At 43.6% G+C, this 19,905-nt stretch overlaps 2 protein-coding genes across 2 annotated transcripts; one reads left to right on the top strand and one right to left on the bottom strand.

Annotated features, from left to right (window-relative positions):
• Positions 1 to 309: 309 nt before the first annotated feature.
• LOC100833248 (GATA transcription factor 21) lies at positions 310 to 6,348 on the top strand. Its single transcript, XM_003563673.4, has 3 exons — positions 310 to 4,874; positions 4,987 to 5,340; positions 5,463 to 6,348. The coding sequence occupies exons 1-3, from the start codon at positions 4,644 to 4,646 to the stop codon at positions 5,919 to 5,921; spliced, it is 1,044 nt and encodes a 347-aa protein (XP_003563721.1). The 5' UTR covers positions 310 to 4,643; the 3' UTR covers positions 5,922 to 6,348.
• Positions 6,349 to 12,207: 5,859 nt separating this feature from the next.
• LOC100825364 (cytokinin dehydrogenase 10) lies at positions 12,208 to 14,375 on the bottom strand. Its single transcript, XM_010229283.2, has 3 exons — positions 13,757 to 14,375; positions 13,169 to 13,566; positions 12,208 to 13,072 (listed from the first exon to the last, which is right to left on the bottom strand). Exons 1-3 carry the CDS (start codon positions 14,373 to 14,375, stop codon positions 12,473 to 12,475), a joined length of 1,617 nt encoding a protein of 538 aa, XP_010227585.1. The 3' UTR covers positions 12,208 to 12,472.
• Positions 14,376 to 19,905: the final 5,530 nt, after the last annotated feature.

The raw sequence follows: 19,905 nt of genomic DNA, 5'->3' as shown, positions 1-19,905 counted from the left end.
TGGGTCAACCCAGTGATCTCTCTCCCAATTGCTTTCCTTTGTCAATTTCCTTCGTGCATGCATCGCCGTGGTATGATCCGGCTGTAAAAAAGACGGGAGAGGGATGGATGGCCGCTGCACGCAGTGGGCGCGGCCGGCCCCCTTTTTGCGGCCAACTGGTGTCTTGTTTGGGCGTGCGCGCCTCGCTGCGCATCTGTCCCCATTAGGGCCAGATCACGAGAAAGGGTGGGGGTGAAGAACAAGTCGCCCAGATTTTGGCCGCACGTAGCTGGGACTGTATGGGCTCGCTCGGCTCATGTGGGCGGGGCGTTCGCTCTCATTGCTCTCGGCCGTGTCTGCCTGCCTGCTTTGGGTTCCCCTCGTAGCAGAGAATTAGATAGATAGGATCAGGCTGAGAGAATGAGAAGAGCTACTACTACTACCGATATGGTTCAAAGGGATATGGACGAGTTCGCTAGGTAGCAAACTTCTTTGCGCTTGCCTCTTTTGGTAGTCGGCGTGGAGGATTCTGGTGTTTCTACACCTATGCATGTCATGATGGAACTACACGCGATCCAGCCCGCGAGATCAAAACATAGGGCTTCGATGTTTGATGTGCGTTTTGGCATTGTGCTGAAATATTCATCAAGGAGTTGTCGAAGCCATTTTTGATACAAAACGATGTGCGTACAAGAAAGCTTCACGAGTTGATGTATGATGTAATGAAAAAAATGGTTATGACAGAATTTGCCGAGTTTACCCAAATCATAGGAGAAGTCATAGTGATCCGATCATCCATGTAGTTAATCATCGGTATCCACAGCGGGGCAAAAACTGCCTCTAAGAAAGGCTTCTCATGGGTGGCTTAGATGTGTCTCTAAGCACACTACAGATTTTTGCCTGCCTCTAAGTTTAGAGGTCTCTTCCCTCGGAGGCAGCCTCCAAGAGCCAAAGATATCAAAGGACCCACTTGTCAGTCTCCAAGCACAAAAGTTTAAAATGTTATTGCCAAAGATATCAAAGGACTCACTTGTCATTCTCCAAGCACTAAAGTTCAAAAAATTATTTACTTGCTGGTGGAGCCCATCTTTGAGGCATCAATTGATTACCTTCGGTCTAGGTTTTATCGAACTAGGAAGTGATATGCTTGGTGAGATGACGTCTTGGAATCCTTGTTGTCGCGTAATGTTTTTATTTACAGGACGAACACAAAACAATTGCAGTGGTTATCAATATACATAAGAAGAAATACGCTAGAGCGTAGATATCACCCACAGCTTAATTAGTACACCTGTAATGGATTTTAAGATAATCAAAAAGCAAATATATAATTGAGAAAATCATAAGTGAGCTGCATCCATGTAACACTACAACTGTTGCTCAGTTTCCGTCTTGCGGGGTTGCCTCAATTATTTAAGGATTTACTGAAACAACGCCTTAGCGTTTCGGTGAAGTCAGCATTGTTCCGTGGGGAATCGGATCTGGCTACCTTACCTCACTTTTACTGTCACCATTCCAACTTTCAGTATATATACTACCTTCCTCGCTACCACTAATGTTTTCTGTGTGTCTACTCATGCATGGTACCAAAGAGATCGAGAGAGTAAAGAAAAATGGAAGCTAATCCATCATGTTAGGTCACGTAGTATAATATTCTCTTAGAAATGTCATGTAGGATAATCAATAACTTAAAAGAGAACGGAAAAACATTCAGTTTTGCCTTCTTTTGACTAACATATGATCTCTTCACATGCTATTTTACTAGATTTTATCTTTTCATACAACTTAACCAATTTTAAGCGTCACATATTTCTATGTTCAAGGTAGCATTAATTGTAAGAGACATTAACAAATAGCCTATTGTATAACATTTTTTGTTGTGTTCTCTAAATGATAAGGTTTGCATGTTTTCTGGTAAAACGTTATCGCCCATAATAATAGTAAAAGGGATCAAACTACTTTCTTTACACATAGTCATGTACTGATGAGTCACTCTGTATATTTGGTGCTTTGGACGTAAACATGAACCATATATGAACCGTGCTTACAGTGGGCCAAGGGGACATGAAGTGTCTCTTTGCCTGTCGAAACTTTAATTTTCTTTGTCTAGACCCGGAAAGGGGCAGTGAATGGAGAGTGGCAGGGATACCGTCTTGATGCAAATCTTTCGTCTGGGAAAAAAAATATGTATGAATATGAAGTGTACAGCGGCTCTTGAGCCTCCCAGAGAGCTCTCAATTTGCGTTACAAAAGAGAGAGCTCTCACCTTTTTTTATTGAATTTGCAGTCATGTGCATTACTGGCTAGTCTAGTACAGTAACTTTGAACTTTACTTCCATGATTGGTGCAAGAGGGCTGAGTCATTCCAAGAATACTTTATGAGCTCCGATACTTTATTTCTTCTTCAATGGATGATACACCTAATTGGGTGTATTCTAGAAAGAAAAAAGAGATAATTTATGGCATCCAAGTATTATTTTCTGATGGTCTGGGTGAACCTACGTTTAGGTGGCTAATTAATTAGCTTATGTTTGAATTTGTAAGTTTCAGCACCGGCCTTGTGAATATAAACTATGTAAGGCCGATAAATGATAGTATACCATAAAACGCTCGGTCATCCATTAGACGTGTGCTGTTATAATGTAAAACGTACATTACTCTTTGATTCTCAGTTTTGTTCATTTTAATATCTGAGTTGTTAAGCTTTAAATCAAATGGAAAAAAAAACTAATGGCTGGCATAACTAGGGCTGGATACTGAGCGCAAATCGGCTCGGCTTGGCTCAACTTGACTCGCTTCAACTCGTTAAGTTAACGAGCTAGGTTGACTCGACTCGTTAACATAACGAGAGTTAGCTTGTTAAACTCATTAAGCTCGGTAACAAAATTGGATATTAATCTTCTATAGATTTGATTGTCGCAGCATGTATTATACATGTATACGGACAAATGAGCTAGCATGATTAAAAATAACAAAATGGAGTTCATAACACTCAACTTACACGACTCCATGGGATTATAGAATAATTCATGTGCCGGGAGCCTGGATTATATGGACGGAGTTACACGAGTTTAATGAGTCACTCGCTACTCGACTCGTTTACGGTAACGAGTTCAAATCCAAACTCAGCTCGACTCGTTTAGCTCCAATTTTGAGCTGACTCGAGTCGAGTAAATAGCTATTCGTTTAACTCACGAGTTTCTAACTAAATGTACAGCCCGAGGCACACAGCAAGGGGACAATATTTAGTTCAACTAGCCCTCCAGCTAAAAATACACCTATTCCAAGCGGGCCCTTCGGAGATGCGGAAGTTACTAGGGTTTTATTTCTGACAGTAACCGGTCTATGAAGTATGTCCTATAGAAGGGATAGTATTAGCTTCCTGTAATAAAAATGTGATGATCTTTTTATTTGAACATTAAATTTTGTATTTTATAAATTTAAGTGTGTTCTGGCTCATCAACACATTCGGGGTGCATATATTAAAAGGACGAAAGTTTCATAGTTATGACTAAATCATCGTGATCGATGCTAATTTTTTAATTACTTCCAGCATGTCCATTGTCCAACATCATAGCTTCTCACCCTTCTATCGAGAAAATTGCTATCGCTAGGCAAAAAACGTCTCCAACAGCATAGCCGACACAACCTCCATATTTGAAGATCATCTGTATTGTCCTCTATGTTAGACTACTGCCTGAGAGCAGCTAGTTAAAATTTCTAGTCTAGCTTTGCTCCTTTGAGTTGTGGGCTTGTATATATAACTCTGCTTTGCCTTTTTCCTGCTTAACAAATGAAAAGTAGCGCTGCTACAGTTCATTAAAAAAATGGCTAGTGAATATGAAGGGTGAAACATGGATGTGATGTTGGAGATACTAGTCAAATTTGGCTAGCGAAATTTCTAGATGGTCTACTCAAATTTAGCTAGTCTCTTGGACACTCTCATCATTTTGAATTCAATTCCTAGAAACCTAAGAACGGCTTGGACATGCTGAGAGCTAATATATATCTCTAGTTAGTGCAGGCCTAGTTATTCATTGGAGGAACAGTTTTATGAGCTAAATGTGCAATTAATTTGCTCTCGGGCACAAATTAAAAGATTGGCCTTGGTTAATTTTATGCTAGGAGTAGGCCAAACTGCAAGCCATATTTGTGCTACAGCAAACTATTGATCCTTTGCCCTAATCCGAGGGCACGCTACAGTTAGCAGGGAATGATTGCGCGCCACATAGGATTATACACCACAAGGATCATGCATAACGACATCCCCTAGTGTGAGGCCGACCTGATCCTGGTCGGGCCCTAGGAATTCTAACGTGTGTTTGCACAGCGCCCGACGTGTTTTACTGTTCCCCACCGTTCATGAGCCACAGTATAGCTCATCCCTTTCCTGTGCCGCCTCTCTCCCTGCCTCTCTCTGAAAGTGATCACACAAGGAGACCTAGATCCCTCCTCTCTTGCTGGTTCCTTTATAAAAGGGACCTGCCTCCCCCTCCTGTCCATGATCTTTCTTTGCTCCTGCAAATTGCCTTCTCCAAGCTACACATAGTTCACTTACCCTCCATCTCATCCTGATCTCCATTTTTATCTATCACCTGCACTCTAGCTGCAGGCAGCCTATAGCTAGTACCTAGATCCCTTTCTAGGTTCATCTAGATCTCAGCATGTCTACCATCTACATGAGCCAGCTCTCTGCTGCTTTCCCTCTGATGGAGGAAGATCATCACCAGGATCACCATCAAGGCCACTTCCAGAATTTCACCTTACCCAAAGATCCCCCAATCTTGTTCCCTTTTGTAATCAACAACAGCAGCCCTAGTGACAACAGTCTCAGCTATGGATCAGGCCATCACTTGAGGCAGCAGCATCATGCTATGCTAGAGGCGCCCCAACATGTAAGTCAATTGGAACAATTTCTCAGTCCTATATGCACATGTATTAAGTTTAATCTTGTTTAATCAAAGTTTCCTATTAACATGGTAATTTGATAAATTGTTGTGTCATCAGATGATTGGTGGATCATCAAGTGTGTTCTTGGCACCGTTCCCAACCGTCGAGAGCATCCGTGACGACATGATCGAGCGATCCTCCTCGTATGATCCATACGATATCGAGAAGCTGCAGGCCACCAATGGATCACTCAAGGCCCGCAAGTGGACGGCGCCTGCTCCTGCAGCCAAGATGAGGATCACAAGGAAGACGAGCGATCCAGCTGGGACGGTGAAGAAGCCAAGGAAGAGGGCGCAGGCATATGAGGATCATCATATGAACCAGGGGCAGGCTCTGGGTGTTATTAGGACGTGCTCCGACTGCAACACCACCAAGACCCCCTTGTGGAGGAGTGGTCCCTGTGGTCCCAAGGTAGGAGGATTTGTTAATATTCTGTGTTACAAATTAACGGCATGATAACTAGTTAGGACTACATAATTTTAAAGGTAATCAACTAATCAGATCGCTGCGGTTTGCATGCATGCATGGTGCAGTCGCTCTGCAACGCGTGTGGCATCAGGCAGCGGAAGGCGCGGCGAGCCATGATGGCCCCTGGGGCGGCGCCGCTCACCACCGGCAGCGGCATCGTCGGGGGCAAGGGCACCGGTGATGCACACCCCAAGGCGAAGAAGGAGAAGAGAGCAGCGGACGTCGACCGGTCTCTGCCGTTCAAGAAACGGTGCAAGGTGGTGATCCAGGACCACACTGCCACGAACGGTGCCGCTCCTGTCGAGGCCAACGCCGCTGAGCCTGCCGCCGTTAGCGTCAGCACCGCTGCCGCTGCACCGGTGAAGGAGGGTCTCGTCAACACCATCGGGGTCAACTGGAGCAACAGCCCAACAGCGCCTGGAACCGCCTGCAGCTTCCTGCCATCATCGGTGCCGGCGCTGGACGAGATCACGGACGCCGCCATGCTGCTCATGACGCTGTCCTGCGAGCTTGTCCGGAGCTGATCGATCGAGAGATCTGTTAGGCGGTCAGTACGGTCGTCCGTGCTGCGCTGCATGCGTTTTGGCTTCTTGTTCTTGTTGCTAGTGTAACTCTGCGCTACTGTTAAAGTCTTGTGATTCGTTTTGTGTGTAAGATTAAGACAGAGTGGATCAAAGAGATCTAGGGAGAGAATTAAAGAGGAGTAGAAATCAAACAATGAGAGAAGATAATAAGGAGAAAAAGAAACGATGCGTCAGCTAGGTAGCTAGCTAGGATCTGCAGGCAAAAGCACTGTGAGTTCAGTGTGGAGTAGTATCTTTTTGTTGCTGCGGCTAATTAAGCCACTGGCTACTATAGCATGTATGTTTGTTCTTTGTTTTGTTTCAACCACCATTGTACTTTGGCTCTGTAATAATAAGGAGAGACCGGACCACGAATTGTTGCTGTTCATCGGGACTCGTTCATGACTTTTGCTTCTGATGATTATATGTCAGTGATGATCCGCTTTATTGTCTGTCAGCAGGATACGATGCCCTTTCTAAAACTTTTCTCCACTGAATTCGAGGCTAACATTTTCTTTATCGCATGCGATCTGAGAAACTTACTTAATCGTTTGACATACCAATACTAAATTGTGGATCATGCATGCTAGCTACTACTAGGAGAGCTAAATTGCAGTGTAGTAGCTTGCATGAAGAAGAGCATGACTAGGAAGGTACGTCTTAATTTGGATTTCACCTTGTTCAAGCTCTGCATTTTCCATTACTTAACTTACTCAGTTCGTTTCTAGATGGAAGAAGCTCTAGTTTTTTCCTAAGTCAAATTTATTCCAAGTTTAGAGAAAAATATACTAATATTTACAATATCAAATAAGTTGGATGTTAGTATATTTAGAAACCAAATTAAGATGTAGTAGTGTATTGCAGAAGTCTTAGATGCATTCCCAAAAGTAAGTATTTCAAAATTTAGTTGGCTTGACACATGGAAATATATGGTGTGTTTCACTTGTATAGCTATCGATCTTCGCCACCAAAAATTATCACCGCGTGTGCACAGCAACATGTTACTTTGGAAATGCCTATACACCCAAACCACCCCCCCCCCCCCAAAAAAAATATATATAACTTTGAACAATCACATTAAATTTCCTTTTAGTTTGTGTATTTGAAAAATATGGTGACCAGGCACCACAAAGCATGTACTATTTTACCAAAATGTATATTGTTGTTGTCGTAGAACAACGGTAAGTAGACGGGTACCTGATGCAAGATGGTTAATTAGAGCATAAAGTTGGTGTGTACGCCGGCCTTATATAGCTAGAGAAGGTTACCGTACACTTGGGCAAAGTTGACACAGGATGTTTTTTGAGTATGTTCGGTCTACCGGTGGGGGGCGTGACCTAGTCCTATGTTAGGAAGGTGTCACGAGTTAGGTTCCCCTCGAGCTTGGGTCAGGACGGGGCTCCCCAAGCATTGAGGTTAGGATACCCTCGCAGGTTATCAAACCTTTTTCCTTAACGGTGAGTTCGAGTCGACAGGGCTCCTCGGACTCACAACTAGACTCCAAATTAACAAGCATATACTTGAGTATACTTGAGGAATCCAAACAAGCATAACTGCAGAAGCTCTACCTTTTAGGCCCCCTTTGTTTAGGTTGAGGCTTGTGCTTATTTGGCTTCTAGGACCAACAAGCCAACAAGCTAAAACAAACAGCAAAAAATAAGCTAGCTGCAAACAACAAGCCCCAGCCCAATTTGCACTACTGAGCAGAAGCTTGAGGTGCTTCTCGTTCCGGCTGGAGCTGGAGATAAAATCCCACGCCCTTTGCCCTTACCACTTAATCAGTATTTACGACAAAACTGCCACTCGGTGGAAATATCAGACGAAACGTTTTTTTCTCTCATTCTCCTCCCCACCCTGTCGACCCCAACTCCCGAGCGAACACAGACGAGACCGGGCGATTCAGATCTCGCGACCGGGCGCGCCGCCGGCCCGCCTCCGCCGATTCCGCCCCGTTTTGCCTACTTCGCTATGCATTCTTTTCCCATGATGCGAGGGGTAAGACTTGCTCCCCACTTCACAGGAAAAGAAGAATCAAATCGTATCCCAATGCATAAGTGGTTGGCAACCATGTAGATACACTACCTCTGTTTTTAAATATAAGATGTTTTAAGTTTGTTGTAAGCCAATAAATTTAAAGTTTGATCAAGTTTATTAAAAAAAACGTACTAATATATATAGTCTCAAATAAGTATACTACAACAATATATATTATATCTATGAACAGAGTGGACTAATTTCGAGATAGATGTTGATAACTTTTTCTATAAATGTGATCAAATTTTAACAAGTTTGACTAAATAGAAAGTTAGAACATATTATATCTATGAACAGAGTGAGTATAATGTAAAGGGTCCGGCTAAGTGTTAGACGATTGAGATATAACAAAATTCAGTCGACAGTGAGCCATCCGATCTCTTTCAAATGGTGAAAGAAAATAGACTGAGAATGAACTCAATTTTCCAAGGCTAATTTGGTGCGAAACTCGGTCGTCCGAGACTTGAAAATCTCAGAGCATTAGCAATACGGTAATTTAAACTGAGTTTAGAGCGCCAGCCGGCTGGTTTATGTGGTTGTTCAAGGATACACGAGTCACACATATATAAATTTTGGAACTATTTATTTGTTCATGGCCAGCCAAATCTGGCAATTTAGCATGCCAGATGTGTACTGTGTGCAGTATGGTCGCATTTGATAAGGAGAGGAGGAGGCACACACGCATGGGCGCGCGACAGAGTTGAAACCCGCGGTAGTCGGACCTCAGGAGGAAAAGAGACCGTTTCTAGCAAATTTCCTTGTCACTTTGCACCGCAGCACACGATTGGAAAGTGAAATAGTCAAACAGGCAGAGCACTGTCAGGGGCTCAGTGTGACAGCATCAGGGCAATGTCACGGGCCAGGCTCTCGATCCGTCGATGCGCTCCCCTGTATGGTCCATAATTGCATCTAGGAGGAGTCGTCCGGATTAGTCTGGATCGTGGTTCTGTTTTGAGACCTTGCACGCTCAAGAACGCAATTTTCAAGTCCTTGCAAAATTCGACCTCCGCAAAGCTCAAATTTCCTGCCTTTTTTCGGCTCTTCGCCACGTTTTTGGTTCACTGGTTTACACTGGACGAAAACAGAAAGAAGTTGAGAGAATAAAATCCCTGGACAAAAATATCTGAAATTCGCCTGACAAGACAGACAAGGGCATAGCTAGCTAGCTTAGTTAGCAACTAGTTCCTCCGTTCCATAATTTTTGTCGAAATATTATATGTATTTAGACATTTTTTAAGAATAGATACATCTATTTTTGGGCAAATTTGAGACAAGAATTATAGAAGGAGGGAGCAGAGCAAGCATCACAATCAACCCACATCCTCTGCCGAAACATAGAAGCCTCTCAAGCCTTTTTGTGATCCCAAAAGGCGAGCCCCGTAATTTTCCGCGGGATCTCTTCCAATGGCTCATCTTGATGCGTCAAGACATTCCCCCGCTTGCGGCTTGCCCCCTGCACTCTGTGAACGGCTCGCGCTGTTGCTTTCCTGCCCCCAATTAATCCCTTCTTCCCGGCCGTATAACTCCAGTTTATGTTTTTATGTGGATTCGGTTGGGCTTGATTCTTCGGCCGCGGAGGCCGGCGACCTGGAGGCTGTGACGCCGCGCGTTTTAATTAACTGGATACATGGCCTGGTCGTCGCCTCGATCTATCCGTCGCCGTCGTGGGGAATTCTCGACAGGGATGGTTCAGGGGTTGATCTGGTTCCAGTTTACTTATTTTGTGGGCTTCAGATATATTGATTCGTATGTGACCAATGGTTTCGTTGATTGGATGGCCCTGGGCGATGGAACTGATGGCGCCTGCTAGCTGCTCCATGCTGGCTAAAATGAACAGCATATCGTCATCTTGATTACCCGAGCTGCGCGCCTTATCCGCTCATCTGGATTCGTTCCACTACCTACGTGCTGGCGTGATAATGAATGATAGCAGACCGTTGATAGACGTATCTGTGTGTTCGCTTCCATTTTTACTTTCTTCTACGGATTTGTCCATGTAAAATTCAGTCAATCGATGCATCTCACTAATTAAGAGGCTATCCCTACAAACTCCAAAAAGGGGAGAATTCTCCCCCTTTTGGGTTGGACTTTACCTTTTTTTACCGTTGGATTTATTCTTGATCCTTGCTGTACTGGAATATGATAAAATAATATTTATGTAATTATAAAAATATTAGTCGGGCGATCCATCGGGTATTCACAGGCATAAAACGATATCCATACCCTACGCACGACTAATCAGGTATATTCGTCAGGCAATCCACGGATGTAAATGGCGACCCATACCCTACCCAATCGGGCCAGGTATCCATGGGCAAGATTGCCACCTTTACCCCTTCTCCGTCCTGTTACGTGTCTGGTTCGGCGACCGAACGATTGCCCATCTCTCAGCGCTCCATGACCGCTCGACTGTTCTTTTATCTAAGCTAAAGCCTAGCTCTGACCAGGGTCTCGAGTATATGATGCATGGCACAACCGGTTACAATTAAAGGGATTGATTTACACCACCATACATGTATGGTAGTAAGTATCAACAGAACTGGTAACTGACTTATATGATACGGTACGCCCACATACATGCCATACATTCTACCAGTTCAACCACACTTAACTGTCTTCGTAAATAATTTATTGTATTTAAAAAAAATCATATTTACATTGATTATTATCCTTCTATAAAGTAATTTCATATACATTGTCAATTGTTGATCTCAGGTTTGGTGTCTCGGGCCGATCAATCAAGCTTTCGGCTAATCCGGTTGCCAAAGAACTTTGGAATTCCCGACAGTCTGGGCATTTGCGATCTCACGTGACACGATCGTAGCGTGTACTCCCTAGTTTCATGTGGCCTAGCGAACAGCGTGCTCACCGACAAGAACTGTTTATGATATTTTAAAGAAGACGGAATTCTTTAAAGAAAAAGAAAGAACTTTGAGTTTAAATAGAGAACTAAATAAATAAAAAAGTTGGAGAAGATTACTAGTATCCCTCGTTGTCTTCTTATTTGGTAATTTATAACCTTACCGAATAAGACAATTTTTTTTGGGGTTTGTTCCGCCATCCCGTCCAATGAGGTTTTTGGATTCTTTGCAATAAAATCCTACGGAGTCATACGTTATGTCGTTCCCACTGCTTCTCCTTGAATGGTTAGGTCTGGATCCCGCAACGGAGCTTCAAAAAAATGTCTTTCTCAGTTAATTTTCTCAGTTTTATTAACCCGGGTGGCTCTTTAATTATTGCTTTAAATTTGTAGTTCTTGTTTCAAGTTACGGTTTCTAATTCTCTGTTTTTTTATATATTATAACAATCATAATTATACGAATTTCGAATTCGCCAATAAATTGGCTACCGTCTTTTCAATATAAATTATTGCAATATCAATGAATTAGAAAAATTCATTTAAGTAAAAAAGAATACTATGCAATAACCTACTAAAAAATGGATATTCTCAAATAATAATAAGAAAATCGTATTTGATTTCTATTCATCTTACATATTACAGATTATTATTATATGTACTCCTTTGTTTAGAGTATTCTATGTCTAATTATTCAAGAAATTAGATTGATTGATACGAGTTGATTTCCTATTACGATGGATGGAAGAAAGAATGGATAGTCTGCATCCCAAATCTCTTGATCAATCTTCTCGAGCGACAAGCGCTTAGACCCTAGTTGCAAGTGTTGTTCTGGGTTGTTAGCTACCCAGATCGCTGTCAATCTTGGGCCAGACTCATTAATTATGCGTGCTATAGTGATAAAGAGTGGTAGATGAACGAACCAAAGCGTTGTTGCTGGTTGCCTAGCTCGCTGTCGATTTTGAACCAGACCCATTAGTTCTAGGTGTGGCGGTGACAAGAGTGATGAATGAATGACACCAATTATAAATTAACAGGTAGTATAGATATGATATGTCTAGCATCAGCCTTTGTTCTTAGAAGTGCTTATGTTGTTCCCTCAAAAAAAATTGTTGTAGAAATTAAATGTGCGACTACTCTGAAAATTCGGAATAAAAATCATTTCCAGAGATTTTAATTTGCTTGGATTTTAAACAAAGTCAACATGACCAGGATGCCTCTTTGAAGCCTTCTAACTGTACATGGTTGCACGTCGGTCGGTAGATGCGTTCATGCATGCACTCCGTAACGTACAGGAAAATAAGAAGAAAATTTGGACCACTACGACACATCAAACAAGGACTGACTGTCCCGAGATCCGAATGCCTGCTTTCCATGGATTTCAAACAAAAAACAGATCCACATGTGTCCATTTGGACACCTGTGCTCTGAATACGTGCCTATCGATCATACCGACCAACCTGAGCTCGACGATCCCTTTTTTGAAAGGAAGAGCTACCAGGTTCTACGTGCACGGATGCTTTTCCAACAAATGATGAAATGAACAAACCCAATCCCCGAGTCCCCTGCTTGACTGCTTCTCCCGCTCACCGGCATGAAACCTCCGAACTTGAAAAAAACCTTAGGATGCCGAGATTAAAGTGGGTGTGCTGCTGGTTCTCGCGGACGGGAAGATCCCCTGTCCCGGCGACAGAATCGCTTTGGGGTCATACTTGGCCTTGAGCTCGGCAACCCAGCTCCACTTGTTCCCAAAATGCTGCCTCCAGGCGTCCATGGACGCATAGTGTGGCAGGTACTGCTTGCACCCGATCCCAGCCCGGTCGCAGAACCCGAGCACCGCCTCGTTCTCCTTCTCCAGCCGCTCCAAGTCCCCGGGGCCCATGGCCGACCGGAGCAGCCCAACGGCGTAGAAAACGTCCTCATCGGGCGTCATCGCCGTCATCTGGTTGTCCCACTTGTTCTTGTTCATTGGATACATGAGGAGGAGCCCCACGGGCTTGGCGTCCTTGAGGATGCCCTTGAACACGCCGGCATCAAATTCGTGGATGCGTGATTTCGGGACGAAGAGGTTTAGCCACGGGTGCGGCACGTCCCAGGCGCCGGCCGACCGGAGCTTCTGCTCCTCCTGGCCAACACGGTCCAGGAACTGCACGTATGCAACATCCCTTATGAACACCAACCCCGGGAGAAAGCTCAGTTCCTCCAGTAGCGCTTCGAGCTTCTGCAACCAGAACAATTTGTGTCAAATCAACGTGTTCTAGCTGTTCAGGCCGGGCCAGGTCGTTGTACGGAAGAAACATAAAATACGGTTATGTACCTGATCCACGGTGGCAGCGGAGTAGCCATCATAGTACATTGCGCCTTCGATGTAGTAGATCGCGGCCGATCCCGTGTCCAAGGTGAGCCCTGCAAGCCGAGCAAGCTCGGAAGCCGAGAAGAAGGAGGACGACCTTCGGCCCTCCGTCAGGGTCCGGTTAAGCTGGACCTGCCCCTCCACGTAATCGAATCCGGCCGCTTTCGATATGAGCAGCTCTTGATCAGCAGTGAACAAGCGTACGTCCGAGTAGGCGAGCCGGACCCACTTGACCCGTTTCGGAGCCGGTTCAAGCCCGACCCGGGCCCGGGTTATCACCCCAAACTGACCCAGCCCGCCCAATGTCGCAAAGAAGAGGTCCGAGTTCTGGCTCCGGGAGCAGGTGATCATGTCGCCCGTGCCTGCAACGAACGCATATGGATTTAATTAATTAATCTGTTCATTTAATTTATGATGCTTGCTGCACTCGTGTGCACCGGTATTAAAATAACAAACGACGTGGACACTACTAGCAGAGTACTACAACATCAGTTCTCAGATTGCCTATGGTATGGACTGAGCAAATTGAAAAACAGAGAGAAGGTACTCCACCTGTGACCACATCAAGTTCCTGCACGTTGGAGATCTGCGGGCCGTGTCGAAACGCCTGCCCGCCGATGCCGGCATTGGAGAGCGTGCCGCCGACGGTGATCCGGAGGTAGTCGGTCCACACGCGGGGCGCAAGGCCACCGCCATGCCGGAGCGTGGCAGCAAGGACGTCGATCCACAGTTGCTCGCCGCCGACGTCCACGTACATTCCGTCCACCGACACGTTGACACGGCGGCCGTGATCACCGCCGTTGTGTCCTTGCAGCGATGGCATGTCGACGACGATACCACCTGAGGCCAGGGCCTGTCCCCTAGAGGAGTGCCCTTGCCCACGTGGTGACACTGTGAAAGGCGCAGGCTGGCTGAGCGAGAAGCGTATTAGAGCAGATATGTCAGAGGGTGACGCCGGGTGAAAAACCCCCATGGGGGTGGTCTCTACTATGTGTCCGAAATCCAAAGAGGCCCTCACAATCGAGCCCCAATCCGTGCGGATTTTGGACACGACGTCAAGGGCAGAGAGATCTTCGTCGGGCTGAGCGCCGGACGCTAGCGTTCCGAGATGGCTGGCGGTGGAGAACAAGCTGGTGACGATGAGAAATGTAGCTAGACTAGCCCTCGGCATGTTGCTGTAACAGAGGTTTGGGATGTAATAAACTGTGTAGCTTGAGTTAGCAGCTGCTACTTGCATCAGTATCAAGTATTGAGATTTGAGAGGGAGAGACCTTTCGATGTGTGCTCTGCTATCAAAAAGCCCCTACACATTTATAGTTGCACCCGGCGATGCTGGTGGAGCTGACAAAATGAGGGCAGGAGTGGAGTGATTCTAATTGTTTTTGGTTTGAAAATTGCAAGGATTCATTGACTTCTGCCAAAAACAAACATGCTCCTACATGATCTTGGCCCGGGCCTATAGTTTCAGTCTACAGAAGACCTCCATTATTATTGGTCAATACAAAATCATGATATGATATTTCTGATTTTGCAGGCCCAACCGACGAGACTTCAACTAAACAAGTGGTCAGTAGTTTAGTTGTTCCAATATATGAAACATGAAATACATATCGACTAGTATTTGCATGTAGGAAGGTTTCTATATTGCTGCGCTTGGAAGTTGGGAGCAAACATTTACAGGGTATAATTAAGCATGGTCGATCCATGATATACTAGTCAACCAATCTCATCGATATCAAATGACCGATTCCATCAATTTGATAAACATGGAAAATAGGAATGTCAAACGATGCTACATACAAAATATCTCAAGGACAAATGCTACACCAAAACAGTTATAAGTAATTAGCCCAGACCGTACAATTAGCGGATGAGTAGGCATTTTAGCATAAAGACATGTTGTCACTTAACTCTTTGTCCTATCACATAAAGATAAATTTACGGAGTTGACTCATCCTGAAGAGTTGGGTACGAAGAGTAAAATCTCTAGACCTGATCTCAATGCTTTTGTATGTAGTTTCTTAGTGTTGACTGGTTGTGTAGAGAAGACTTAAAATAGTTACAGAGTTCTTTTTCAGTGCTGACTCTATAAGATACAAAGAACAAGTAAGAGTCAACCTTAACTCGGCTCTTTACACACCCATCGTTGTTACAGATGCAACCACCCCCTTCTTGGCACTGTCTCTGTGTGGTGCAGTTGACTTTCTGGGTGTTTTTTTGACGAAATGCCTTTCTAGTGTTGATTGACGTATTTGGATCTTCAGTTGTGGCATTGGGGTCGGGCTCCTGGCTGCCTTGCCGATAATATAGGTGTTGGTATGTGTTTCTCAAGGTGAAAAACCTATAGGTCTTTGGTCTTTGTCGATGACGACTGTCATTTTTCACCTTGGAGGCACCGTCGAGGAGCTCTTCTACATGTATCATTTTCGTTCTTGGAGGCATCGTCAAGGAGGTTCTACATTTTCTCACTGTCATGTGTTGAGGTCTTTGGGGTGAAAACTTAAAATCTAACTATGACCAGATCGGGCAACGGTAGTTCTGACATCATTTTCCTCTTTGGGGGCGTTGCTATGGAGACAATGACTATGTGTTATGCTTGGTCTAAGGTGGAGCATTTCGTCTTATTGCTGAAGGTTGGATGGTTTCTTATTTGGCTTCTTATTTTACCTAGTTTATATGTTCATGTTTGGTGAGAGAGTGTGTTCACATATTTCCTTTTAGTGTGATCTCGGTGTGTGATGCCCTTCATTTTTCACCGTCAACACCTGGACGTCATGTTGTATTCTCGTGGTGGCACGTGGCCTTTCAGCTTGGCTGACAACACAAGAAGTGGTGACACGTCTGCGTAGCGGTGGGCCTCGGTGGCACATGGATCGAACCTTCAACTATGCAGCCTACGCAGGTGTTGTTTGGTGTAGCTTAGGCTACGTGCCTCCTTTCGACTAGTTGACAGTATAATGTCATGGGTGGACTCGGTTCACAATACTTTTTGGCTGCACCATCAGTGCTCCTTATTGTGCATTGCTATATATTGTTGTCGTTGGACTTTTTCGCGAGCCTAAATTTTTCACTATTGTGTTTCTTTTGTCAAATGTTTTTGTTCTACTCGATGTATCCCGATTCTTCTATTGGAGGCATGGTGGCTTGTTGAAATGGTTAGGCCGGCTAATGTCCGCCATAGTTTACCTAAAAAATGGAAGCATCAATACTTAAGTTTTGGCATATTGCACGTGGAAAAATAAATTGCATGTAAACATCTGTCTCGACAAGAAGTCCAGTAGCCAAAGATAAATTTCTGTCATACAGGGCAATTAAGTTCCTTTTGTTAAAAACTAAACATCTTTATAATTTTTTTGGTTTTTGCCGCATGTACGTATTTTTATATTATTTTAAAAACACAATAGCCATATTCTTCATGCATTTTGGCAAACTTTTCACCATATGTCGTTGACATGACGTTTTGCCTAAGGTTTTCATAACGTCAAAATAAAAAGGTACCTATCTGCCGAAACCCAAGCCGCTTCTGTTCCAAAAAAGCATTTCCACTCCACTGCTTCCCGCAGGCTTTGCGAAGGTCTCTTCCTCTCCTATTTGCCGCTACGACTGGAGGGGTGGGACTCCGACCTACTTTGAGGGGTGGTAGTAAGGTTTGTTAGAGTTAGGTTTGCTTCCTCGACTGCGACGCTATGGTGGATATTGCGGCACCATGCGGTTTAAGAATTAGGTTTACTCGACTAATGATCCACCTCATCAGTGAAGATCTCGTTGGCGGCGATTCTTCTGAAATAGTCGATTTGTTTATGTGTCTTCGTGTTTTGTAGATACTATTCTTGTATGTGTGCATTTTCTCTGATCGTTGAGGTTCAGCCAACTTCGGCTTCGCCTCGGAGCTAGTAAGCTTAGGTCTCGACTGATCTGATTGGCTGAATCTACGATGATCATCCAACTATCGTCGTCGCCTTTTGCGATGATGGTCTACTTCTCAGATCAATATCGCAGGCGTATTCTGGCTCAGACAGGTCACTTGCCGGCTTCTACGTCAAAAACATTGTCATAGCTTCGACGTCGTTTGGAAGTCCGTAGTCACTTTTCCTCAATGAGTTGTGTAATTTTATTTTTGTTCAACTAAATATAGTACTATAAGAGTCTTTTGCTTTAATATATGACATTTTCCTTTCCAAAACAGAAAAACGGTTGCCAGAACACAGGTCGGATGAATTTGTATCGATGAGCCTTTATCTATTACACCAAAAAGTTGTTTCCACTCCTATGAAATTTTGTTTCAGTTACTATCAAGAAAATATGATTTTATTGATCAAGCAGAATGTTTCCTTTTATCAATTAACAAAAATGCACGCATCTTTGAAACACAAATTGTTATTGATTATGTAAATTTATTTTTTAGAAAGAAAAATTACCTTGGAAATCACGTCAGACGTGATTCATGTCCGTAACCACCTTGCACCCGTTTATTAATTTGTAATGGCGTACGCAATGTTTATTTCTAGCCCATCAATGAAATCAAATATACCATCCTGTGATGTTTATTTCTAGCACATCAATCAAATCAAATATTTCATCCTCATTAATCTTGACCGGGTTTCCATCTTCGTCGGTTCCCCTCACCTCTGACAGCATATCGAGCCCCTCGAGGTGAGGGAAACCACGGATCAACGTCTGGCCATTGTATTAGTATTACCTTTTTTGTAAGGTTTTGTGTGTCTTTGACGGCGGCAATCTACGGTGGAAGCAACGATGCATAGATTAAAGGTCTTCCGACTCCATCCACGTTCTGTCGTGGCTACCATCATACACTACTTCAAGATTGAGGATCTCACGTCTCGTGATTTCGTGCGTTTTGTCCTCTTCCTTATCAGTTCGGTGACGATTCAATGGTCTGACAACTATGTTTGCGAGGGGTGTGTGTGGCCACCGCACGTTCAACGATCTCAAGTTCTCACCCGTTAGGGTGGGCAGCTCATACGGCTTAGTAAAACTTAAAAAGATAGTCTAGCTTATGCTAGAAGATTTGGTCTTCTAATGTTTCGTTAATTACCTAGTATTTGGAGAAATATCAAGATGTGAATGGCATAGTTAGACAAGTTGGCTTCAAAATTTTTTGACGTAATTTTCGGTTTATCCAAATCATTGTTGTCATTTTAGTTGTTTCGATCAATTAAAATTTTAAAAACATTGCTTATTTTTTTACAGGGAACATTGCTTCGTGGGACGCGGGGTCCATCTGATATTGAAACCCATACATAGGACCTCAAGTCACATGTTTTTTTACCTAAAGCCAAAAGCTAACGTACGTGCAACTAAAAAAAGCTAACGTACTTAGAAGGCATAGGATTCGGTCCCTGACGTACACGATATGGTTCCGTTCCGTTTTAGCAGTTTTTTCTATTTTGCCAACATGTTTGTTTGGACTGGGATTCTGTTCCCTTCTAACAGCCACGAACGTCACCTTATTTTCGTTTTTTTGGGGGGCCAATGTAACACGTAACATGTTTGGAACGTACTAAGATGGCTAACATATGTAAAGTTCTTTGGGACTCTTAATCTCATAACCAACGGTTAGAAATAATTGGGGTGATGTGGATCAACGTGGAGGCTTCCATCGGTACCAGTCATATTGATTTTAGTATATAATAGAATAGATAGACAATAGTATTCATGGGTAGTCAAATTGCGCAACATAAAGCTGCAACCCTAACAATTAGAAGCGCACTCAATCTTTTATCAACCCGAGGAATATTACGAGGGTGTAGATATTAGTAGAAGACAATTACTGTAATTCTTCCAATTCTGTTTTAGCCGGTGTGGCAGTCACGCGGCGTGTTTAACCCTCGCCGAACCGTTTTTGAACTAAAGTGACACAAAAGTTCCAGTTTAGGGGTTTAAGTGTGCATTTTTCAAGTTCGTGGACTAAACTGTTTATTTTTGCCGAGTTTATGAACTAGTGGTGTATTTTAACTATTTAATTTAAATGATCCACACAAAAATCAAAAGGATATTTTAATTTCCAGAGGCGCCGTGATGTGGTAACGGTTTACTAGTCAAATTCTCGATAGTTAGATCCACGACGGCTGCATTTGTTGATTGAACAAAAATAACCTCGAAAAACAATTCAGATTGCAGTTCGCATGCTTCTGGTCCCCGGTAGTCTAGTGCCCCACAAATTGACTTTTTAGTAATATACTTTTATCTAGAGTGGCATGCTTTATTTTCTTTCCTAGAGAGGGGACGACCATCAGTTATAGTACAGAAATACATATATTTTTGGTGTTCACAAACATATCGTATCTCTTTTGACATGTATAGCAGCCAACGGCCGGCCTGAAAATGAGCAGTGCAGAGTAGAATTTTGAGTTCATGCGGACTGCTTAGGCCAAATACAAATGGAACATCGGACGGCAAGTGTTAAATAACCAAGGAGATATTATTATTAGATTGGAAGCATGGATCTTAAGGCCTACGTGTACTCAAGCAAATCAGGGCCGGGATATGTCAACCGCTTGAATAACCTCCACGGATTAGTGGCGGTCAGCTAAAAAAATCCCACGAATTTTATAACCCAAATAAAAGCCAAAAATTCAACATTTGGTAATGGCCCCCATTCTCGCACCAAAGAAAACTTCATGGAATTTATTCAAGTCAATCCTAGTACAGCACCTTATTATATTGGGAAAACACCATTT

Source organism: Brachypodium distachyon, chromosome 1 (genome assembly GCF_000005505.3).
Source record: "Brachypodium distachyon strain Bd21 chromosome 1, Brachypodium_distachyon_v3.0, whole genome shotgun sequence".
NCBI lineage: Eukaryota > Viridiplantae > Streptophyta > Magnoliopsida > Poales > Poaceae > Brachypodium > Brachypodium distachyon.
The sequence above is the reverse complement of the archived record's forward strand: the minus strand, read 5'-3'. Positions and strand labels throughout refer to the sequence as shown.

Coding starts and splice junctions, on each gene's coding strand:
- LOC100833248 (XM_003563673.4), top strand. CDS start 4,644: ATGTCTACCATCTACATGAGCCAGCTCTCTGCTGCTTTCCCTCTGATG. Junction 4,875..4,986: donor TGCTAGAGGCGCCCCAACAT/GTAAGTCAATTG, acceptor TTGTGTCATCAG/ATGATTGGTGGATCATCAAG. Junction 5,341..5,462: donor GTGGTCCCTGTGGTCCCAAG/GTAGGAGGATTT, acceptor TGCATGGTGCAG/TCGCTCTGCAACGCGTGTGG.
- LOC100825364 (XM_010229283.2), bottom strand. CDS start 14,375: ATGCCGAGGGCTAGTCTAGCTACATTTCTCATCGTCACCAGCTTGTTC. Junction 13,567..13,756: donor GGAACTTGATGTGGTCACAG/GTGGAGTACCTT, acceptor CGTTCGTTGCAG/GCACGGGCGACATGATCACC. Junction 13,073..13,168: donor CCGCTGCCACCGTGGATCAG/GTACATAACCGT, acceptor TTCTGGTTGCAG/AAGCTCGAAGCGCTACTGGA.